At 45.3% G+C, this 17,131-nt stretch overlaps 1 protein-coding gene across 1 annotated transcript in view; it reads left to right on the forward strand.

Moving 5' to 3' along the window:
* Positions 1-16,818, forward strand: part of LOC134285723 (GATA-binding factor C-like) — a 663,267-nt gene extending 646,449 nt beyond the window's left edge. Inside the window, exons 6-8 of the mRNA XM_062847051.1 lie at positions 13,832-14,015; positions 14,082-14,269; positions 14,349-16,818. Of these exons, the coding sequence (XP_062703035.1) occupies positions 13,832-14,015; positions 14,082-14,269; positions 14,349-14,372 (396 nt within the window). The 3' untranslated portion in view covers positions 14,373-16,818. The remainder of the gene's footprint in view (positions 1-13,831; positions 14,016-14,081; positions 14,270-14,348) is intronic.
* Positions 16,819-17,131: the final 313 nt, after the last annotated feature.

Raw genomic sequence — 17,131 nt, forward strand, 5'->3', positions numbered from 1 at the left:
CATATGAGTGGTCATATTTTGTATGTGTCAGTTCAAAGAATATAAGAAACCAACTGTTAATAAAAGCTTCATGAATGCGGAACTAAGAATCTCAGACTTGTTTGAACTATTATAAAACGATACAATTTTCATTCCCTCTCCTTCCCTGCGCAAACAAAAACGGATCAATTGGACAATAAAAGCACTACGAGGGTAATCGAACCCATATACCCTCCACACACAGAAGCACAGCAGGAGAACCAGGGGCAGAAACGCAAATAACCGTCAATTCCGGCACACAAAACAAACATGATGTAGGTTTAGGATCGAGGAGAGGTACTTCAAATCTCTTCAGCAGCAACAGTGGCAATTTGACATCACAAGGCAAACAAAAAAAGAGGAAAATACCAGCAAGAATCGGTAATTGATCCCTCGGTTGGGTTCCCCCCATTCATTCGCAATGGTTTCAATTACACATTTTAAGTGATTCGCCTTTACCTGATGAGGTAAGGGGCTAGGTATATGACAAACACACGGTCTGCCTGCCACACACATTCGGTATCAGGACAACTACGACGACGACGACGCCTCGGTTGAGAAAAAATGTATATAATTTCCGCACAATGGCAATCCGGCCAGGGAGGGGTCCAGCATCTTTTGTGCGGAAGTTGTGCCGACACGCAGGCAGCGACGATGATGATGACGTTGGGCGGAACGGAGCGGCGGAGGGCTGAGAAGCATTTGACAATTGACAGATTTAAGAGGACTTCCAGTTTTTTTTTTTGCTGCGTCGATTGTCGTCCAGTCAGTGGCTGGTTGGTTGGTTGTTTGGTGAGGATGAGGATATCTGTTCATGGAACCCGGGGAAAGCAAATGAGAGATTGCAACCGATTACGATCTCGGCAGAGAGAAATTGAACAGTACTATGGGTTGAACTGGAAGCGTGAAAGTAAAAGGTATGTGAAGGATTTAAGGATTTTTAAAGGACCAGTGGCAGGCATTTGTCAGATATTTGATACTGTTCAGAAGAATTTTGGTGCATTTTGGATAACTGTAATCATTACCTCTTTGAAATAATACAATACATTTTCTTTTTCTGTTATACCTTCATTCAAGTACAAACATGCACTTCAATGTTATCAGAAGTACAAGTTTATACTTGAATGCATTTGAAGGCATACATTCAAGTTCAAACATGCACTTCTGATAACATGGCTTTATTGACAGCACAGAGCTTGCATACAACATTTTTTGCAATGACAAACAATATCCACTAGAATATAGTTATGTTGCTCGGTGTTTGCATCGGAACGATCACTCGTTGCTAAACTCGATTTTTACAGCGTCCTAACAAACATCAATGCTGTACAACAGATAAATAAGCCGCTCCTAAGCTTGATTTTGAAAATTTTGAAATTTGAATAAGCTGTTAAGCACTGTTTGCAGTTCAGAAGGAATTTCTCAGCCTATCTTGATGCATGGGAAATTCCTTGCTTGAATCGGTCAAGAAACCGGGTTTTCTTCGATCGCAGTACGCAGTAGCGAAGAAAAGACAGTTCAAATGGCAGTCACCGAAGAAAGTTTCTGCCAGGAATTACTCAAGAAATTTCTTGAGCGATTCCTTTCGAACTCGAAACTGCGCTTTATTCAGCAGTAATTGCTACTTGGGGTACTTGTCCAACTCGACAAGCCTCGTTGTCGAGGCTGTAAATGTATATCTAAATGTACATGTAAATGTACGTACATGTGTAAATACACATGTAAATGTACATGTGTACATTGCGTTTCAGGGGCGTTTCGATGGGTACCAAGGGAACCCCAGAAGGGTTCAGGGTTTCTTCAAGGGGCCTCCGGGGTTCCAGGGAAGTTCCAGAGGGTGTCATGGGCATAGAGGTTCACAGAGGGGCTCAAGGGGTGCTCAGGGGTGCTTCTTAGTATCTCAAGTTCCAGGAGAGTTCTAAAAAGTCTCAAAAACATTTTAGGGGTCTCATAAGGTTTAGGCGGAGTACCTGGAAATCTCAGAGGCATGGTCGTCCCAGGAGGCTTCAAGGGCATGCATGGGATCCAGAAGGTCAGGGTCACTTAAGGGGGTCTCAGAAAAACGATCTAGAGAGACTCATTGTGTTCTAGGAGAAAGAAGACGCTCCAAGGGGACTCAGGGCGTTCCAGCTGAGTACCAGAGAATCTCTGAGGCTTTTGGTACCTGAAGGTCTCAAGAGCGTTTCAGTGGGTCTTATGTGGCTTCATGGGGTTCTAAAAGGTCTGGAGGCGCCTTATACTATTGAAACGCTTTTGAAATCCCCGTAATCCCTTTGAAATGCCCTAGACCATCCTGAGACTCATAAGACCTCTCCAGAAAACCCCATGAAACTGTTTAAAATGCTTTTGGAATGCCTTGAAACGCCCCTGAAATCTTATCCCATTGAAATGCCCCTGTAACCCCTTGGGACGCCTTTTACTAGAAATCCCTGAAACTCCCCTAAATCCCTTTATAACGCTCTTCAAGGGCTATTGAAACTGCTTCCCTAAATCGTCCTTGAATCGGCCCGGAAACCCCCAACGGAACACCCTCACAAGGTTCCTGAAATCGCCTGGAATAAAAAAGACACGAACACGCTCAATGCTTCCAGTGAGCGTTTTCGCTCACCACCAGATAACGGACTAGCATGCAACGCCCAGTGGCACCTCTGAAACGCCTCTGAATCCCATTAAAACCTATTTTTTTTTTGTATGAATCAAATATTTCGCAGAGGGGTGGGGAGGTTGGAAAATCTAGAAAAAATACTACGTGGTTTATGGACAGCCACATATTGGCTACAAATTTCTTGATAAAGAATGCTGACAGCTAACCCACAAACATAAACATAAGTATGAGCACATATGACCGCAGAATTTGTGATTGCTACTCCGTGATTAACCGGAGCAAGCGAAATTGCACAGAGAATCAGAGAGGCTTCGGACTAGCACAGCCTTCTTAATGTACACAGTTCCAGAACTTTCAACTATATTCAGATCAATAACGGCGCTGGCCACGTCCTTACGGTCATCAAGGATGGGAAGGAATGCTAGTAAGACAAACGTTGTTATAGAGACCGAGAATCGCTGCATGTCCACGTTTCTCTCAGGAAGGAATTCTTGTTAGTAGGTAATGCTAACCATTTTCGATCTGGGAGTCACCCATGGTAGATGATACAATCTGACAATGGATCAATATAAACAAACCACAGCCTACAACCGACCACTTTTCCACACGAAAGCAAACCAGAAAAAAAATCTATCGCACGTCTACATACGACTAGGGAGCAGATTATAGCGGAAATATTATTTTAAAATGATATTAACAATAAACTTTTTAAATGTTCACAATAAATAATAGTATGAAACGAGCTCACCGATTCATGTGCCTCCATCTATCTCTCCATCGCAGGTAGTCTGGGTTTGTCACCATCGAACGAAGCACAAATCCGAGAGCAAACGTCAATCCCAAACCGCAAACAAATAACACAAACATACGAACGCACACGGAACTTTACTGGCACTATTCTGAGGTTCTGTAAGAACTGTTATTATTATTGCAGTTGAAGTAGCCTAAAAGTAAAACAGGTAATGGAGTGATCCCATTTTGATCAAGTTTCGTTAAAATGCAAAATTAGTAAACATTTGGATTTCCGTGTGAAGTTTGCAATTTAGGCTAGGGGTACCAAATTTATTCCAGGGGTGCCTGGCCAATGCGCTTCAAGAAGTTTTAAGGGACGTTTCAGTGGGTGTTAGTAGCCTTTTAAAGGCGCCCCAAGGGGTATCAGGCGCTGTTTTCGGTAGTAGCTGTTCCTCTCTGGAGCCACCAAATGTTGACGTCTGCACAATCTTTCAAATACTTACTCAATCCAGCAGAACTCTTGTCTACAGCTATCGCGATTATCAATCGACGATGATCAGGATGACGTTTTACGGTACCGTTGCAAAGGGATGATACGGTGTTACATTCCGTGTGTGCCAACCAACAGACTAGACGGAACGCGCTACTTTCAAACACCGATACTAGTCACTCAGGTTCAAGAAAGAGAATAGTAAAAATCGAACGTCCAAATCGTGCGTGATAGCATTTGAGCCTTTCCAGACTTATGCCAACGTTCTCGCATTCGGAACCTTAGCTTACCAGAGTGAGAACAAGTTTGACTGATTCAATGGTTTTCGACTTCCACGATTCTAAGTAACAACTCTTTTGAAGGATTGAATTATCCAATCAAGTGATCAGAATAATTTAAGCTTCGCAAGTGCAAGTGGCTCTCGTTACGATAAACGCATTCAACACTTTTGGTACGTGTATTAACATGAACAAAAATTCTAGAATGATCTTTCGCGAGTACATGGTTTCGTGTTTGCACACGAGAAACATTTTCTGCTCAGAGGAGAAAATTGACACGAACTTTCCTGAATTTGAGCAATTTCTAGCTACATGATTCGATTGTGTTTGTACATAATTGCGTCTAGCATTCATATTTCGCACAATCCCGATGACCGTCTGACCTTATTTTCAAGATCAAGTTGTGGAGCGGACCTGGTGTGGTATCAGGTATCAGGTATCAGTAGGTCGGCTCTAGAGGCACGTTCTCCTCCATTTGGGAAATTTGTGCCATCGCCATGAACACGAGCCTATTCATCATTTACCTGACGGAGAAGGGAAGGAAAAAGGATAGGAGATGGGAAAGGACAGGTAAGGGAATAGGATCGTCATACTCGCAAAAGCGTACCACAATGGGTTCACATAGCGTCCTGAAAAGGACACTGTAATAACGCATAAGCGTGCCACAATGGGTGCGAACAGCGCCCTGAGAAGGGCACTGTGATAATGCATAAAGCGTAAAGAGAGCCTATAGCTCTTTACCACAGCGGGTCAAGAACAACAGAACGTCCTGAAGATTCAGGTTTCTGAAGTCAGTTTCACTAAATAAGTGTTTCCCGAGTACTCGGAAACGCAATTGCGCAAAAGCTGAACAGTTACATATTAAATGATACGAAGTTCCATAATCGGATTCACAGCTATCACATGCAAATGAATCAGCTTGCTGAATATTCGCCATGTGATAACTGAGTCGGCAGTGGCCAGTCAATGCTTTGACCAGCATGCTGCAATTCTGCTTTGACAGATTTGTTAGATATTTTGCCACCCCTAGAGATGGCTCAGTACAATACAATTTTGTTTGACGACATGACTCCAAACTATTCCAGTATTGTTTGTGCTGAGTGGCAGCCCAGGTGTCAATCTGAAGCTTCACCCAACACTTGGATACCGGAATAGCTGGCTCAGGGCCAATGAAGTCATGTGATGCTCCAGTGCGAGCTAACTCATCAGCCAATTCATTTCCAGCGATGGAAGAATGGCCAGGTACCCATACAAGGTGAACAGCGTTTGCTGAATTCAGCTCCTCAATTTGAGTTCGACAAGCGATAACTATCTTCGACCTGGAGTTGGCCGAAGCAAGTGCTTTAATAGCAGCCTGGCTATCTGAACAGAAGTATATTACTTTGCCCATTACGTGCTGCTGAAGTGCTGATTGCACTCCGCACATAAGAGCAAAGATTTCGGCCTGAAAAACGGTGCAGTGTCTGCCAAATGAATAAGACTGATACAGCCTTAGCTCACGAGAATAAACACCAGCACCTGCTCGACCTTCTAGAAGGGAGCCATCAGTGTAACATACGATGCCGTCTGAAATACTTCTCTCCAGATAACCAGATGTCCACTCTTCCCGGGAAGGGAATTTCGTGGAAAATGTCCTATATGGAAAATTACAAGCAATTGTAAGATCACTTGGAGCAAGGACAACTTTGTCCCAATTCACCAAAAGTGGAAACAACGAGGTGTGTGTTGAACTGCGGTTCACAGGAGTTTCCTCTAGTAAACCGAGTACCCATAGACGGTAAGTGCAAGAAAGTGCTTCTTGTTTGAGATGAATGTGTAGTGGGACAACGTCAAAGAGAACTTCGAGCGCTGCCGTGGGAGTTGAAGAGAACGCTCCAGACATCGCCATTAAGCACATCCTTTGGAGATGGCCTAACTTTGATTGGACCGTTCTCACTTCGCCCTTTTGCCACCACACAAGACATCCATAGGCCAATATTGGCCGAACAACAGTTGTGTAGATCCATTTGATATACTTGGGTTTTAGACCCCAAGTTGTACCAAAGGTTCGCCGGCATTGCCCGAAGGCCATACAAGCTTTCTTGATTCTGAACTCAACATGAGGTGTCCAGGAAAGCTTGGAATCAAGAATGACTCCAACGTACTTTACCTGTTCAGTCACATTGATTTCAGAATCAAAGAGACGTAAAGTTCGAATACCATTACGGTTTCGCTTTTCCGTGAAAAGAACAATAGATGTTTTACTCGGATTTACCGAAAGGCCATATTGGCGACACCAACCCTCAACTACCTGAAGAGCGTTTTGCATCAGGTCGAAAAGGGTGCTGATGCACATACCGACTAACAATGTTAGGTAGTCGTCGGCAAAACCATAAGTAGGAAAACCGCTATTATTGAGTTGCCTCAATAGCGTATCTGCTACGAGATTCCATAAAAGTGGTGATAAGACTCCCCCTTGGGGGCATCCACAAACACTCAATTTCCTAATCGCCGCTTGACGCAATGTCGAGAAGAGATGTCGGTTTTTGAGCATTTGGTGAATCCAATTGGAAATCATTGGAGATATACCATGACCCCGTGCGGCTTCCAATATGGCATCGAAAGACACGTTGTCAAAGGCACCCTCGATATCTAAGAAAACACCCAAGCAGGATTGCTTTTGAGCGAATGCCTTCTCGATATCGTAAACAACTTTGTGTAAAAGAGTCACAGTGGACTTTCCAGATTGGTAAGCATGTTGGTTCACATGAAGAGGCACATTGGCCAGATAAACATCACGGATGTGATGATCCACAATGCGTTCTAAGCATTTCAGAAGAAAAGAGGTCAAACTGATAGGTCTGAAGCTCTTTGCTTCTTCATACGACGCGCGACCCACTTTCGGAATAAACTTCACAGTAATATCCCGCCAGGATTTGGGAATATACACTGTAGCAAAACTGCAAACAAGTAGTTGTTTCAAAACATGTTTGAAATGATCAAATCCCTTCTGAAGCAAAATAGGATAAATCCCATCTGCCCCAGGAGATTTGAAAGGAGCAAAGCTATTAAGTGCCCATTCAATCGATTCTAAAGTTATGATACTCCGAGCCGAAGCTAAAGAATCATAACTACAAGAAAAGACATCAGGTTCATCCGAAGATGTAATATCCACACATCCGGGGAAGTGTGTACTGAATAAACATTCTAAAACTTCCTCATCAGAGGAAGTGAAATCACCATTTGGCAAACGAAGTTCGTTCACTTGAAAATCCTTAGATTTTGCAAGGATTTTGTTCAATCGACTGGCTTCACTCAGACTGGAAACATTTGTACAAAGGTTTTTCCAGCCGGATCGTTCAGCAGACCGAAGAGCTTTCTGGTAGGCCTTGCGAGCCGACCTGAAAGCCTCCGACCCAGCCGAACGTCGTCTGTTCCAACTCTTTCTACATTGTTTCCTGAGCTTCGCCAGATCGGAGTTCCACCAAGTGGTTCCTCTTGTGGTCTTCACAGACCGCAGAGGGCAGGCTTCTTCAAAAGCTTCCATGATGAAGGCCGTTGTAGTATCAACGGCATCATCTAAATCACTTGGAGTGTCAATTGATGGTGAGTATCCATGAAATTTGGCTGCAACCAAATCGGTAAAGAGATCCCAGTTGGTTGACCGGGGATTCCTGAAACGCAAAGTTTGCGAAGTAAAATTCACATGTTCAAACAAGATGTAACGATGATCAGATAAAGATTCTTCATCTGACACATGCCAATTGGTCAGCTCATGACTAATTCTGCTAGAGCAAAGCGTTATGTCTAACACTTCCTCTCTACCAGATACCATGAAGGTTGGGCGGTTGCCTATGTTAAGTAATCCAAGATCTGTACTACTCAAGTATTCCATCAAACTGGAGCCTCTCAAATTGATGTCTGAGCTGCCCCAGATTATATGGTGAGCATTAGCATCACTACCAACAATTAGCGGAAGGCCTTTTGAAGTGCAGTATGCAATGACTTGCTTGAAAGCATCCGTAGGGGATGGTTCATCATGCGGTAAATAAACCGAACAATAAACGTATTTCCTGTTGAGGTTTCCAACAGATACATCTATTATGATAGCACATACATCTCTGGTAGTTAGTTCAGAGATGAGTGTAGCAACGATTGCGTTGTTGACAAGCACACATGCTCGAGGCATGACACGTGAGTTTGCCATTTCATTTTTACTGAAAGTAGCAAACACCGGATTCACAAGGTTTCCTAAATAGAAATTCCCCTTACGAAAGTAAGGTTCTTGGACTAACGCCACTTGGGCTGTACCATTTTGCGTAAGTCTAAAAAGATTGATCATTGCTGTTCTTTTGTGCTGAAGATTGATCTGAGCTGTCCTAACCGTAGCCACTACCCAAACTAGGCAAGATTAAACTCTTAACAATCACAGCACAAAAAAGAACAGCAACAATAAAGCCAGATCGGTATCGAATTGAGTGCGCCAAAGGCGAGGATGCACAGAATACACTGTGTAAAACGCATAATGCGAAACCATATAGGTGAAAATCTAAACTAATTAATAACATCTTCATAATCCCGCCCTTATTCAGCCTCAAGTATGAGATTGAAGAAGGGCAGCTGATTGTCTCGGAGAAACACAAGGTCCACCGCGCTATTGCTCCGGTTAGCACAGTAAGGGCAAATACTGTGGAGGGTGCCCTGGTACTCCACAGGCTCCGTTTGCGGTTAGGTTTTTATTAGACCCCCCTAGCCATTCATTCCTAGGCACGGTAAGCATAAAGCCGCATAACACCATGAATTAGGGGTCACCTGATTAGTGGATTCCTACCACTGGAACAGGCGGTCCGTAGTGCTATTCTTAGCCAGTTGAACTAACCGCTACCGACACTACACAGCTATCTAGGCTGATCGGGAAAAGAAGTTGATATTGGTGATCAACTTCATACGGGCCCGGAAAGCCATTTTCTGCTCAGAGGAGAAAATTGACACGAACTTTCCTGAATTTGAGCAATTTCTAGCTACATGATTCGATTGTGTTTGTACATAATTGCGTCTAGCATTCATATTTCGCACAATCCCGATGACCGTCTGACCTTATTTTCAAGATCAAGTTGTGGAGCGGACCTGGTGTGGTGGTTACAACACTTGATTATCACGCCGAGGACCTGGGATCGAATCCCACTCCCGACAAACTCGCAAAATGTGAGTTCTTCCTTCGGAAGGGAAGTAAAGCGTGGATCCCGAGATGAACTAGCCTAGGGCTAAAAAAAAAGATCAAGTTCAATGATGGCTTTTCATAACATTTAGAATGCTATCGATATGCTAGGCAATTGCTATGGTTTCTATCGGGTGTTTATTTTATCATGCTGCTCAAATTCAGTCGAGTCCAGATCAGTCGCATAGCTTTTTTTCCGTTGTACTGATAAACATTGTCGCTCTTTTCCAAGTTTATAATCGTGGGCATTGTGGTAAGTCATGGTTGTTTGAATATGATTGGGGTTTAACGAAAATTCGTTCCGAATTGTGTGGATTCAAATGTTATTCACACTTCGCATTCATAACAGGGCCATTTCAAAGGTCTCAGGGGTTTCCGGAAGGTTTCAGGGCCTTTTAAAGACGTCCTATGCGGTGTCAGGCACGGTAAAGGCTGAGTATACTGCGCAAGTCAGATCCCATTGTGATCTACTAGCCTCTGTCCAGCAACTCATATCCCTACCTCCTCGTGGTATCGGCTGGAAATTATGAGCAACCTTAGAGAAGATCGGGTATCCAACCCCGGCGGGAACTTTGGTCATAGGCTGACAGGAAAGAGGATGCCTCGGCAAACCTGAGCGTCTGTTCTCCAGGAGGAGCGGCTTACAACAGCGTCTGATCCCCATGTTAGGGAAACGGAAAATCAGCAACAGAATAATACGAACCGACACCAACGGCAACGAACCCAGCGAACAAAAAGGACTTGCGATTGGAAACTCGGTACGTGGAACTGCCGATCTCTCAACTTCATTGGGAGCACCCGCATACTCGCCGATCAACTGAAGGACCGCGGGTTCGGCATCGTAGCGCTGCAGGAGGTGTGTTGGACAGGATCCATGGTGCGAACGTTTAGAGGTAATCATACCATCTACCAGAGCTGCGGCAACACACGCGAGCTGGGAACAGCTTTCATCGTAATGGGTGATATGCAGAGGCGCGTGATCGGTTGGTGGCCGATCGACGAAAGAATGTGCAGGTTGAGGATCAAGGGCCGATTCTTCAACTTCAGCATAATAAACGTGCACAGCCCACACTCCGGAAGTACTGATGATGACAAGGACGCATTTTACGCGCAGCTCGAACGCGAGTACGATCGCTGCCCAAGCCACGACGTCAAGATCATCATAGGAGATTTGATCGCTCAGGTAGGCCAGAAGGAGGAATTCAGACCGACGATTGGTAAGTTCAGCGCCCACCAGCAGACGAACGAAAACGGCCTACGGCTCATTGATTTCGCCGCCTCCAAAAATTGGCCATACGTAGCACCTTTTTCCAACACAGCCTCCCTTATCGTTACACCTGGAGATCACCACAGCAGACGGAATCTCAAATCGACCACGTTCTGATTGACGGACGGCACTTCTCCGACATTATCGACGTCAGGACCTATCGTGGCGCCAATATCGACTCCGACCACTATCTGGTGATGGTCAAACTGCGCCCAAAACTCTCCGTCATCAAGAATGTACGGTACCGGCGACCGCCACGGTACAACCTAGAGCGACTAAAGCAACCGGATGTCGCCTCAGCATACGCGCAGAATCTCGAAGCCACGTTGCCAGACGAGGGCGAGCTCGATGAGGCCCCTCTAGAGGACTGCTGGAGTACAGTGAAAGCAGCCATCAACGACGCAGCAGAGAGCACCATCGGATACGTGGAACGGAATCGACGGAACGAATGGTTCGACGAAGAGTGCAGAACGGTTTTGGAGGAGAAGAATGCAGCGAGGGCGGTAATGCTGCAGCAAGGGACTCGACAGAACGTGGAACATTATAAACAAAAGCGGAAACAGCAGACCCGCCTCTTTCGGGAGAAAAAGCGCCGCCTGGAAGAAGCGGAGTGTGAAGAAATGGAACTGCAGTGCCGTTCCCAAGAAACACGGAAGTTCTACCAGAAGCTAAACGCATCCCGCAACGGCTTCGTGCCGCGAGCCGAAATATGCAGGGATAAAGACGGAGGCCTCTTGACGGACGGACGTGAGGTGATCGATAGGTGGAAGCAGCACTTCGACGAGCACCTGAATGGCGAAGAGAATGTAGGCACGGAGGACCAAGGCAGCGGAGGAAATGATTATGTTGGTGCAGCAGAGGACGGGAACGAACCAACTCCCACGCTGAGGGAAGTTAAGGATGCCATCCACCAGCTCAAAAACAACAAAGCGGCTGGTAAGGACGGTATCGCAGCGGAACTCATCAAGATGGGCCCGGAAAAGTTGGCCACCTGTCTGCACCAGTTAGTAGTCAAGATCTGGGAAACCGAACAGCTACCGGAGGAGTGGAAGGAAGGGATAATCTGTCCCATCCACAAGAAAGGCGACAAGTTAATGTGTGAGAACTTTCGAGCGATCACCATTTTGAATGCTGCCTACAAAGAGCTATCCCAGATCATCTTCCGTCGTCTTTCACCTAAAGTAAATGAGTTCGTGGGAAGTTACCTAGCCGGTTTCATCGACGGCCGGTCGACAACGGACCAGATCTTCACCGTACGGCAAATCCTCCAGAAATGCCGTGAATACCAGGTCCCAACGCATCACCTGTTCATCGACTTCAAAGCGGCATACGACAGTATCGACCGCACAGAGCTATGGAAAATTATGGACGAGAACAGCTTTCCCGGGAAGCTGACTAGACTGATAAGAGCAACGATGGACGGTGTGCAGAACAGCGTAAGGATTTTGGGTGAACTATCCAGTTCATTTGAATCTCGACGGGGACTACGACACGGTGATGGACTTTCCTGCCTACTATTCAACATCGCCCTGGAAGGTGTTATGCGACGAGCCGGGCTCAACAGCCGGGGAACGATTTTCACAAAATCCGGTCAATTTGTGTGCTTTGCGGACGACATGGACATTATCGCCAGAACATTTGGAACGGTGGCAGAGCTGTACACCCGCCTGAAAGGCGAAGCAGCAAAGGTCTGACTGGTGGTGAATGCCTCAAAAACAAAGTACATGCTGGTAGGCGGAACCGAACACGACCGGTTCCGTCTGGGTAGTGATGTTACGATAGACGAGATACTTTCGAGGTAGTGGAGGAATTCGTCTACCTCGAATCCCTACTGACGGCTGACAACAACGTGAGTCGTGAAATTCGGAGGCGCATCATCAGCGGAAGTCGGGCCTACTACGGGCTCCAGAAGAAACTGCGGTCGAAAAAGATTCACTCACGCACCAAATGCACCATGTACAAAACGCTAATAAGACCGGTGGTTCTCTACGGGCACGAGACATGGACCATGCTCGAGGAGGACCTGCAAGCACTCGGAGTTTTCGAGCGACGCGTGCTAAGGATGATCTTCGACGGCGTGCAGGAGAACGGTGTGTGGCGGAGAAGGATGAACCACGAGCTCGCTGCACTTTACGGTGAATCCAGCATCTAGAAGGTGGCCAAAGCCGGAAAGATACGGTGGGCAGGGCATGTTGCAAGAATGCCGGACAACAACCCTGCAAAGCTGGTGTTTGCAACTGAACCGGTTGGCACAAGAAGGCGTCGAGCACAGTTTCAGCAACAAATTAAACGGTCATCTGTGCTATGCTCATTTCTCATGCTCATGTTCAAACTTTCAACAAAAACAGCTCTAATGCTCCCATTGACTCCGATTCCGTTCATCGACAGTAACAACGGCGGACGGCTGCCGTCGATTAAGATCTAAGGTTCTAGGAATCGAGATCGTCTAATTAGGCTACCAACCATCCGATGTTGAAAGCATAGCTGCACTTGCCCACCACACACCATGTCGCGTCATCGCATGCCTAAACGCGGATGAAACAGGAAAAATCTGCATCTGTAGACAAACGGCACAAGACAGATCATTTAGAAGTGTAGACACCAGCGCCGATGGATGGCTGCAGCACAAGTTAAACATTATCTGAATGCGCGCATTAATCGCATCTCGCGAACGAGATCCGCACAACTTGATGACGAGACTAAATCGAGTGTAACGTGCGACGAGTACGCGGAGTTTGCGGCGGCGGCGGCGGCAAGAACCACACACGTGCTTAGACGTGCGGTCGATTGAATAGTGGCGAGACACACGCGACCACCCGAGTTCATCAAAAATCCCTTTTGGCCTTTGGGTGGGACGCGCGCGCGCCGTCTGCTGTCGGTCATGAATCGGATGATATTTATTTTGTCATTTGTTAAACCAGCAGCAAGCATTGTTGGATTTTTATTGACCGTGTTGGCGCGCGGAACACAGAAGTGGTGGTAGAATTTTGATGATTTGGTGCGGTGCATTTTGGTCACCGATTCTGGCCAACCTGTGAATTCAGCAATTCATGGTTCAATATTGTATATGTACTGTACTGCCATGAATCGCATATCAGTCCCATCTTTGATATTTCCTATGCAAATGGGACAGATATGCGATTCACGGCAGTGTACATCTGTAAAATTCTTGCACACTTTCAAGCAAATCATGCTTGGCAAGAAAGTATGCTATACTTTATGTTGCATTTCATCTTTCTTTCAGGTGAACCGACCCCTAACGATGAAGAAGGAAGGCATTCAAACCCGGAATCGGAAGTTGTCTTCGAAGTCGAAGAAAAAGAAGGGCATGCCCGGGTCGTGCCTTCCTCTGGGCAGTCACCTGGGTGATCTGATGAAACCACTGGACCACAACAAATCCTTCCACGGGGGATTTCCCGGAGCGATGGGTAAGTGCCAAAATGAACAATATTCTGATCAGTGTCTATCAGAAACCGAATCTAACCATTTTGCAGGTCAACACAGTCACCTGTCCGGTGGACTGCATCCTGCCCATACGCACATGCACGGCGGTTGGTACACAACGGGAATGGGCGCCCTCGGAACGTCCAGCAGTCTACAGAGCGGGTTCGGAAGTGCGGGTTCGCTAGGCGGAGGTGTTGTACCTCACTCGAACTCCTACCACCTGGGACTTAATTCAATGGTGAGTTTCCTATTCGAGCGCCTTCTTCTTCGGCCTTCTAATCCTGACAACTATTCAATCCATGTTTCCGTTCCAACAGAGTTGGCGCTCGGAGTACACGTGATGGAACGGCAGCAACTTCAACACCAGCCTGTTCGAGTTGGGTGCATCCCCGAAGTTTAACACCCACCATCAAGCGCAACCAAGTTTGCTACAGGATGACCAACATCATCAGTTCCATCCATCGGCAGCAGCAGCGCATCACAGTTCGGCTGCCGCTGCTGCAGCTGCAGCAGCAGCCCTATTTGATCACCATCATCATCACCACCACCATTTACCACCGTTCCACCACCATGATCAGTACGTGTCTCCGTTGGGAAGTGCTGGCAGTGCAACGAGTACTGGTCAGCAACATCACGATCAGGAACTTCAGCTAGCGGCGACGGTGGCAGCAGGTCAAGTACAAATCTAAGTTCCGTATGGATTCATTAGTTAATTACTGCAGTTGGACTTTCAGTTTAGTTAGACGAACTGTAGGCGATTATTTCGCTAGGAAGCCTTCTACTTCTTTTGGCATGGCGACTTCACTGAGCCTAGCCTGAGGAGCAGTAGGATCCAGAACTACTTTCATAGTTATTGTCTGAGAGACAATATTGATGTCACGAAGATACTCTATGTCCAAGGAGTCCCGAGAAAATTTTCATAACGAAAATATCCTTGATTGGCCGTGCATCAATAAACTCAGATGACGCCATACGATCTTCGTTAGGCAATGTATACATCAATTATTTAAACAAGGTCGAAATTTAACTAACAGTCGAAATTGTGCACATTCGTCACGGAGGAGTTCCAAGAGGAATCTCCGAAGGAATTTCTTGACAAATATCTGTCTTTAGAAGTACGAAGACATCCCTTAAACGAGTTTTAAACTGATCTGAATTCGCAAAAAAAAAACATCTCTCTGGACTAGTTTCTACAAATCCACCCATAAATTTTCAGTAAAATTTCTCGAGAGATATTCACGAATAGCCGGAAAGTGTTAGAAAGAAAATCGAAAAAAATAAATGGTGTAGTCAATATCAGCAAAACGGCGTGGCGTCAGTTGAAATGAGAACAATTGATTATAAGTAGCGGTTGATGAAAATTTCAGAATAAACTGATTCAAGTGGTAGAACGGTCAGTCAGGTAGTGAGAAGTAAGAGGTTTTTGAAGTTTCTTTTTTCTGTACACTGGACCTTCCATTCAGGTAGATATCATTCAAGTAAAATCTATATAAAGCTACCCCCATCAAGCTAGTATTATCTATATGAAATTTGATTGTGTTCAAAGCAGTTGGAGTAGTTGCTGCAAGGGATAAGCTGTAAGCTCAACAAAATCCAACGCACCGCTTGCATAGCCATCACTGGTGCAGTTCGTAGTACACCCACTGTGGCCCTAGACGCAATGCTTCACCTGCCCCGGTTAGATCAATTCATAAAGCTGGAAGCGGAAAAAAGTGCTCTAAGGTTAAAGAGAACAAAAACACTGCTGTCGGGAGACCTTACAGGTTACCTCAGCATATTAAATGAATTTGCCATAAATCCCGCAATAGGAATTTGTAGTGACTGGATGGAAACGGTAGTCAATTATGACATACCTTACGATGTGCTCATTCCTTCCCGCCAGGAGTGGGAAGGATGTGGACCCAGCGTTCCAACAGGCTCTATAAATTTCTTCACAGATGGTTAGAAAATGAATAATCTAACAGGCTCCGGAAACTATGGCCCTAGAACAAAAACCAGTGTCCACTTAGGACAGTGCCCCACAGCATTTCAGGTGGAATGCAATATTAGAATGCGTGTTATTATGTATAAATTTGCAAAATTATGTATTTTCTCCGACAGTCAAGCGGCACTTAAGTCGCTTAATAACTACACTTGTAACTCAAAGCTAGTGTGGGAATGCATTCTGGCTTTGAGAAACTTATCTATACGCAATCGAGTCTACCTATATTGGATCTCAGGACATACGGGTCTAGAGGGAAACGAGATTGCTGATGAGCTAGCCAGGAATGGATCTAATGAAAGGTTCATTAGCCCTGAGCTCTTCTGCGGGATCTCAGACTGCTCTGTAAAAATGGAATGGAACAAGTATATATAGTCAGTCAAATCACATCAAACTGGAATGCACTTCCCCATACGAGCCAATCCAAAAGGCTCGTAACGATAAACCCCAAGAAAACCCAACAATTATTGGGTATCAACAAAAGGGATCTCAGCATCTACACCGGTCTAATGCCCCTGCAGATACCATCTACAAAAGATCGGAGCAATCCAAACCTTAAATTTCCGCTTCTGTGACAAGGAGAGAGAAACATCAGAACACATCCTTTGCTATTGCAGTGCACTCACCCAACGTAGGTTCAAAGTTTTCAGCAAGCCCTTCTTTGGGCCTGCTGACATATGGATCTTATCCCCCAAGGACGTGGTTGGCTTTATACAGCTAGTCTCGCCAAAATGGGGGAATCACATACTGTCACTCAGGATCTCTATTCATCCATAATAGATGGTCTTGAGTTCAGTCGATACTAAGGTATCTCAGTGACAAATACAGGGGATAGACAAAATGATCGGGACAGGCAAAATTTTCCCTTCTCAAAAAATTTTCAAATTATTGTAACTTTTCGAAAAGTGCATCAAATGTTCTCAAATTTTTACTGTAAGTTCATCAACTATTTGTGTATCAGTGGACAAAATTTGGAAAAGATCGAACTATTCTGCACGAAATTATAAAGATTCTAAAAAAAGGTAAAATTATCCGTTAGCCAACTTTGAGCTGTTATATCTCCGGATTCAATGAACCGAATGCAATGAAATTTTGTCCACTTATGACTTATATAATGAG

The sequence above is a fragment of the Aedes albopictus genome, chromosome 1 (assembly GCF_035046485.1).
Source record: "Aedes albopictus strain Foshan chromosome 1, AalbF5, whole genome shotgun sequence".
In the NCBI taxonomy this organism is placed as follows: Eukaryota; Metazoa; Arthropoda; class Insecta; order Diptera; family Culicidae; genus Aedes; species Aedes albopictus.